This window comes from Mauremys mutica, chromosome 4 (assembly GCF_020497125.1).
Source record: "Mauremys mutica isolate MM-2020 ecotype Southern chromosome 4, ASM2049712v1, whole genome shotgun sequence".
NCBI lineage: Eukaryota > Metazoa > Chordata > Testudines > Geoemydidae > Mauremys > Mauremys mutica.
In genome coordinates, this window is record NC_059075.1 from 105,504,909 (window position 1) to 105,512,962 (window position 8,054).

Below are 8,054 nucleotides of genomic sequence, written 5' to 3' on the forward strand. Positions count from 1 at the left end.
AGGAGTCTGAGTGTGAACTTGTAGGGTTGTTGGGTATGGGAAAAGTATGGAACAGGGTTTTTGGTTTGTTTTTTGAAGGGGGGGGGGTTGTTAGGGAGCCTCCCCATGCAGACCCTAGCTGACTCCTAAAGCTTCTCTCATTCAGTCAGGCACATCTGCCCCATCCCCATGTGCCCTGGCACCCCCCACTCAGCTCCCCACCATCCCCATGTGTCTATGGTCTACTAGGTTGCCATAAGACAGAGGGTGAGCTTTGGTAAGTTTTTAGCATGTGTATAGGAACTTTTATTTTTTTATATCATCATCTCTGTGGTGCTGTTACTTTAAAGGTGCTTGCTTAAAAATAGTTGAGTGGTAACTTGTAACTTCTGGCAATACACTGTTCATTGCCCTCAGAGACAAAGCAATTCACAGGCACTGGGCTTTAGGTGGACTGGCTTTCTGAGGATACCACAGTGTAACGCAGGGAGATGTGCAGCCTTAAAACCCTGAGTCAGACAGGAGTGGGAACAGGGCCCCTACCCAAGAGAGATCATGTCTGGGAGCTGGAAACATTAAGTGGGTGCCCTCAAGGAACATGGCAAGAGGAATACAAGGTGCAGTTACCCTGAAACCACAAAAGTACTTGAACTTTTTTGATACTCAGTTATATAACTATGTAAATGAAGCTCAACCGTGTGATATGAAATAGTTGTTCAACATGCAAACTTATGCAGAAAGTAACCATATTCACAATTCCTACTAGGACAGCAGATGCTCTTTGCTGCTATAACATATGTATGTGCAGGGACATAGTGATGAAGACCACAAGAAGCATCTTGTCACTCAATTTCAGGTTGTGCCAGTGAGAGCATGGATTCAGGAGAACTGCTTATAGTATGGTTCAAACTGAGCTGGAGGCAAGTATTTTTATGTTTAAGTTCAATTTTTATTTGACATGTGTAAGTGGCATTTGTGAGGAATACAGGGTGAGGCAGTGGTCCTCAACCTTTTTCGTCTGGCGGGCGCCAGACAACGAGCCACCGAGGACCGTGACGGGGGAAAAGCATCCTCTGAAATGCCGCCAAGAAGCAGCAGCATCAAGGGGCGTCGCCGCTGAAAATCAGTGGCATTTCGGCGACAATGCCTCTTGATGTTGCCACTTTTCGGCAGCATTTCGGGAGATGCTTGTCCGCTGGCCAGTACGCGGGCGCAGACAGATGCCATGGCGCCCGCGGGTACCGCATTGGGGACCACTGGGGTGAGGAATCCCCCTTTAGAGAGGGGATAATGTGGAGACAGGGTGACCTCAATCTAATTGCAAGTGGAGGCAGGGATATCTTCTCCTCATAAAAAAGTCAAGCAGAAGAGATATCTGCAAAGAGTTGTGGGCCTGGAAAGGGTACAGGTAGTCCCAGGCTCCAGGAGCACACCAAATCAGCAGCAGTACTGTGGTCTTCTGGCCCACCCCTTTTGTATGGTGTGGACCTACTCTCATAGCAGCAGGGAGAAGCTGATGTCATGGAGATCTGTAAAAATAGGCAGTCTACCATATAATTCGATAGTTCTCAAACTAGGGTTCATGAATCACCAACTGTCCACAAACCATCTGGTCATGGGCAGCAGAAAGCTAGCTTGGCATATGATCGCGTCCCGTCTCCAACTGCTAACCTATACCAAGAAAGGTATACACTACTTTTCTAATATATTCTTCCATGTGAACAATTACAGTAATTGGTGTTCATATAACATCCCTGTAGCAATGTGAGGGAGGTATCCATGCAACTATAAATGGAAGGGGAGAGTCCAACACTAGGAAAATGTTTCAGAACCCATGTGTAAATACCACAAAGTACTTACTGAATACTATTGATGTTTAGCAGTCTGAAATTAGTTCAAATGTAATCCCTGAGTAACAAACTTGTTATCTAAAGCAAAGGGATATCTCCAGTCCTATAACTGCTCATACAAGTAACAACACTGAAGGACTACCTTTTTCTTATATCCCATAACAAGAGAATGCTGGATATGCAACTGCCAACCAACCCGAATCATATCTTACAAGAATAGAGATGGTAATTTCCCCTCTATTCACAGCCTTTTCTGTAGAGAAGCTGTGACCTTGGAATTCTTTCCCTCTCTCTGAGCCACAGAAAACACCAACAGATATTGAGGAAAGACTCTGAATACTTTTTTCTCCTTCCTTCACCCTCTGGTCCACACTGCTTTGGATCCTTATTGAGCAGAACCCATGATCAGCATGGATGCATGTCCTCTGGAATGGTGGTTGAAGCATGAAAGGACATATGAATCTTTAGCGCACCTGGCACACAAATATCTTGCAACGCCAGCTACAACAGCGCTGTGTGAATGCCTGTTCTCACTTTCAGATAACATTGTAAAAAAGAAGTGGGTAGCATTATCTCCTACAAATGTAAACAAACTTGTTTGTCTAAGCGACTGGCTGAACAAGAAGTAGGACTGAGTGGACTTACAGGCACTAAAGTTTTACATTGCTTTATTTTTGAATGCAGTTTTTTTTGTACATAATTCTACATTTGTAAGTTCAATTTTCATGATAAAGAGACTGCACAACAGCACTTGTATTAAGTGAATTGAACAATACTATTTTTTGTATTTTTACAGTGCAAATATGTATAATAAAAATAAAGTAAGCACTGTACACTTTGTAGTCTGTGTTATAATTGAAGTCAATATATTTTAAAATGTGGTAAACATCCAAAAATATTTATATAAATAATATTCTATTATTTTTTAGCAGGGCAATTAATCACAATTAATTTTTTAAATCGCTTGACAGCCCTAGTTATGCTTGTCAGATAAACATGAATGTGGGGAGACTTGTGTTTGCAGAGTGCTGAAAGGTGTTGTATGTGTACAGTATTATTTCAATCCTAGTTTTTTCTATGCAGACGGAGAAGAAAGCATTTATTATCACAAAGAAATCTAAAACATCTTAATGACACACTGCTTAGCTGACTTGGAATGGTGCATTTAAAACTATGAAGTCTAGTTGAAGACTTTTATAATTTAATTCAAAGTGTTATCTCACTCCAATATATATTGCTCTTTATAGTAATTTCAAGTTTCTGGTTTGACATTTAAAAATACTTGGGGTGGGGGGATTTTTTTTTTTTTAAGCAGCACACAGAAAAGTGAGCTTTGGCAATAGTTTGATTTTCTTCTTAGACTTAACAAATATTGTTGCAGTGACTGCTTTATTATCCTGGTTGTTCAATAATTTATCATTGCTTACTTTCAAGAGACATGCAAATAATGAGTGGCTACTGATGTTGCTATAAACAGAGCAAATGCTGCAACAGTCATTCTCATGCAATTTTTAAGATTATTCAGACAACTATGGAATACCGACAGACTGAAAAATACTGCATAGAAAAGAATTATATTTGAGGGAATATTTTTTGTTTCTGAAATGGACTTTCTCCAACTTCGAGTTATTTTCAACTACACTGTCAAATTTAAAATAACCTTTCAGCTACATCTCTACAATTATGTAATATGTTTGTGCCCTTTATTTTCCTTTTCACTCCAATTTGTATTAAATAAGCAAACAGTTTTTGATCTACTATTTTATGTCCCTTGAATAATGGTTCAAAATATAAACTATCAGTTTGAATAAGGGTTCAGAAAGAGTCTCCAAAATCCCTATGAGAAAATAAGCAGCTATTGACTTCTAAATGTATTAACCGGAGCAAATATTTAGCTCTTATATATAGCACTTTTTCAGTCTCAGATTTCAAGCCACTTTACAAACAACAGTAAATACTTCCATTATAGATCAGGAAACAGAGGCACAGAGCCTAAGTGTTTTTCCCAAACTCACACAGTAAGTCAGTGACAGAAGTAAATACTTACTTGCAAAGGAAATAAATCTTTATGTTCACTTAAATTAGATGTCATTTACTGTTACAGTTTTTGAATATTTCTCATTAGAATTACCTAAAGATCTCCTCCTTATAGCCACACATTTAATATCTTTTCTGTGAAAGCAAGTCCAAAGAAGTGGAGAGAGGTTAAAGAAGCCTCTATTTTCATCTGCTAGTAGGTGAACAGCAGTTTTCAGTGAAGTCATATGTAGCAAATCAGGAGGAATTTCTTTTATATATATGATCTGATTAACACTGTTCCAATCCTCTGCATTAGAGGTTTGGAAAGGGTCCCATATGAGGAGAGATTAAAGAGGCTGGGACTTTTCAGCTTGGAAAAGCGGAGACTAAGGGGGGATATGACAGAGGTGTATAAAATCATGAGTGATGTGGAGAAAGTAAATAAGGAAAAGTTATTTACTTGTTCCCATAATACAAGAACTAGTGACCATCAAATGAAATTAGTGGGCAGCAGGTTTAAAACAAATAAAAGGAAGTTCTTCACACAGCGCACAGTCAACTTGTGGCACTCCTTACCTGAGGAGGTTGTGAAGGCTAGGACTATAACAGCATTTAAAAGAGAACTGGATAAATTCATGGAGGTTAAATCCATTAATGGCTATTAGCCAGGATGGGTAAGGAATGGTGTCCCTAGCCTGTCTGTCTGTCAGAGGGTGGAGATGGATGGCAGGAGAGAGATCACTTGATCATTACCTGTTAGGTTCACTCCCTCTGGGGCACCTGGCATTGGCCACTGTCGGTAGACAGGATACTGGGCTAAATGGACCTTTGGTCTGACCCAGTACGGCTGTTATGTTCTTATGATCTCCAAAGGGAAAAACAGAAACTCTCTACCTCACCAATCACAATTTCTTTCTCAGAAAGTAAAACAGATTACTTTCCTGTTTTTTTTTTTTTAAATATACAGTCAAATTAGATCTAATTTTGTAGAACGCTCATAAGAGTAACTTCAAAGATGAAACCCTGCCCAGACCCCTCTGAAACATGAAGTAATCAATACTGTACAACCAATATGAAAAGCCTTTAAATATTACAATACAGTGCAACTTTCTAATGATAGTAGCTGGTGGCAGGGACTAGCTCAGTAGGATTTTAGCGTGGGCCTCAGCTTCAACATTTAGGTGGAGCAGCTTTTCTTGCAGATACTTCAGTAGGTTTTCTTCACTGTTACTGAAGGCACCAAGCAAGTCCTTGTGCGGCTGCTAATGTGTTTGTTTTCCTATGTTAACTTGCAACATATAAGTGGTCACCTGACAATCTCAGAGATTGAGTTTTCATCTGTCAATTTGATTGACCATGGGTAGTAAGTGACCACAAATACAGGTTTATTACACATGAATTAATAAAGGTTGTCTCACAAATCTAAAAAATGTTAATTACTGGCAGTCTCTGGTTTCTACAAATTTACAGCCGTTAAGTTTATTAGGACTATTTTTTTAATTTTGTACATTTGAAGGATATGCACAGCTATTACAATCATAATATGGTTCAATCATAACTGCAAAAATCTATTTCTAAACAAATGTTTTATTTTTTGTCAAATATGGATGGTACAGAGGAAACCTCCCACAGTAGCCAATGTAATACAGAAATAAGTGAGTATTTTAACATTAATATGGAAGCGCTAGAACTGCAGTGCAAATATCCCATCCCAGTCCACCACTAGGGCTCCTAGGCAATACAGTAAAAAAAGTAGTTAAACCCCATTTAGCTAAACCCAACCACTATTTAAAAAGCCCTCTTAGAAATGGTGATACCACCTCACTTACTAGACTGGTTACTATAATACTTGACATTTATATAGAATCTTTCAGCCAAGGAACAAAATAAAACCCTTAAACACATTATGGGGAAATAGAAGCATAAAGGTAAAAATGATTTGCTCAAGGTCACAAAGAGTTAGTAGAACTAAGTAGTCCTCACGCCTCAGCGCCAGTTTAAGCCTATGGCTTGTTCAGCAGGTTAACAGGAGGGCAGCGGCCGGACCGACGTCAAACTGAAGTGCTCAGAGCCAGCGAAGCACGACGGGGACCTACAATTATGTTTCTCTCAATGACTCCGAGATCAGGTTTCCTTGAGCCACAAGCAAAGGGGGTGGTTTTTCCAGCTACCGGCGATGGACGAAGGCAGCTAAATTCTGCGGACTCCTACATCACCCAGGGGCGAAGACCAGGCAGGGCCGGCTCCTGCCCCAGACACACCTATGCGGCCCCTTAGCCCGCCGTGGGGTGTTGGCAGAGGCAGGACTCGGCGCTGCATCTCCGCACGGGGAGGCGGGGGGCCCCGTACGCGACGGCCGGGGACACACCAGGGCGGTGGGAGACGAAGCCCCGAGGGCTCCCTACACAATCGCCTCCCAGGCGCGAGGGCGGGTCTCGTCTGGCTGCTCCGGGCTCCACCCCAGCGAGACGCCCCGGACGGGAACCCCCGGGAAAGGGCAGGAGGGGGCGGGACCCCGGCTCTAGGAGATATTCCGGGGGGCCCGGAACGGACCGGACCGGACCAGGCCGCCCGCTGCCGGGGGTGTGGCCGGCGGGCGGGGGCGCTTCCCGGGCGGCGGAGTCTCGGAGCGGCCTCTTACCTTGGCGAGCATCTTCTTCAGCTGGGTCTCGGACAGCGCCATGGCCGCCTCGCCGCCCCCCCCGACTCGCCGCCGTGACCGTTGCCGCGGCGCAGACGAGAGCGCGGCCTAGCGCGCGCCTCCGGCTCCTCCTCCTGCATAAACAGGAAGCTCACCGCGTTCTACGCTTCCGGCAGGGCCCATCTCCGCCGGCCCACACGTCACTTCCGAACGTGGCGGCGCTTGCCCTCGTCACGTGACAGTGGGGCGTTCAGGCAATACTGGCCCTCTGCCAGGGCTGAGCGCTTCGGAAAGGTCATGTGACTTACAGGGGCGTGGCAGGGCCGCGAGCGCGGCGCCTGATCCCGCACGAGGTGGAAAGTGGTTCATGAGCAGCACGTCTACAAGCAGCTCCAACCAGCTTAGAAGCGATTTAGCTGTACCGGTTCTGAACGGTTCCCTTGCAGGGACCTTGCCTTAAAGAGTGTGTCCACCCTGCAGCTGTAGCAGACTGGGCCTCATCCAGTGATGAGCTGCCAAAATCATAACAACCGGTTCCCTCCTCACCCCAGGAGGACTCCTGCCCCAACCAACCCCCCGCGTTCCTTGATGCCCCCCCCACCCCAGGGACCCCTGCCCCATCCACCCCCCTTCCCTATACCCTAAGTACCCTCCACCACCCCATCCAACCCTTCCTCTCATTCCTGATGGCCCCCAGGACCCCTGCCCCATCCAACCACCCCTTCTCTCTGGCCCCTGACTGCCCCTGGAACCCTTGCCCCTGACTGCCTCCCACCACCCCATCCAACCCCTGATCCTTTTTGACTGCCCCACCAGGACCCTTGCCCCTATTCAATCCCCCTGTTCCCTGCCCTCTGACCCCCCACCCGCAAACTCCCCTACTCTCTCTCCAACACCCCCTTCCTGCCCCCTTACCGCGCTGCCTGGACGTGACTGGCGGCACTACAGTCCGGTCGCTGCGGGAGAGGGGAGCCCAGCGACGCGGGGCCGGGACAGGAGTAGCGCGGCCGGAGCTGGAGGATGTGGCGGGAGCCCGGTGGCTGGAGCCAGGCGGCTGGCTGGGTAGAGCCAGGGAGGGTCGCGGCCAGAGCTGGAGCCAGGGCCGCCGCCACCCCGCAGCTGCCGGAGCCTGGCCCCGTGGCAAAACAGCAGGGGTGGCTGGAGCCACGGGGCTAGGCCGGGCAGGGTCGCGGCCGGTGGCCTGGGAGGGTCGGGGATGTGAGGCCGGGCGGGGACCCAGGGATGGGGGGCCCCGGCCGGGTGGCCAGGGACGCAGGGCCGGGCAGGGTCGCGGCTGGGGACTGGGGGGGGGGGAAGGAGGACAGGGGGGCGTCGGGGCAGGGGAGGGTCAGGGCCGGGTGGGGGGGATGCGGCCAGGCAGGGACGCGGAGCCAGGCGGCCGGGGACGCAGAGCTGGGGAGGGTCGGGGCCGGGGAGGGTCGGGGCCAGGGAGGGAGACCGGCCGGGGCACATGGCCCCCCCCTAGTTTCCTACCTCAGCGTCGTCTTCCTGGGCCGGGGAAGCCTGCTTGCTTCTCAGCCCTCCCAGGCTTCCCGCGCGAACAG

The 8,054-nt window shown here is 47.3% G+C and overlaps 1 protein-coding gene across 1 annotated transcript in view; it reads right to left on the reverse strand.

The window, feature by feature from the left end:
* Positions 1 to 6,678, reverse strand: part of TSG101 (tumor susceptibility 101) — a 49,670-nt gene extending 42,992 nt beyond the window's left edge. The window contains exon 1 of the mRNA XM_045014367.1: positions 6,490 to 6,678. Within this exon, the coding sequence (XP_044870302.1) occupies positions 6,490 to 6,531 (42 nt within the window). The 5' untranslated portion in view covers positions 6,532 to 6,678. The remainder of the gene's footprint in view (positions 1 to 6,489) is intronic.
* Between the last annotated feature and the right edge of the window lie 1,376 nt (positions 6,679 to 8,054).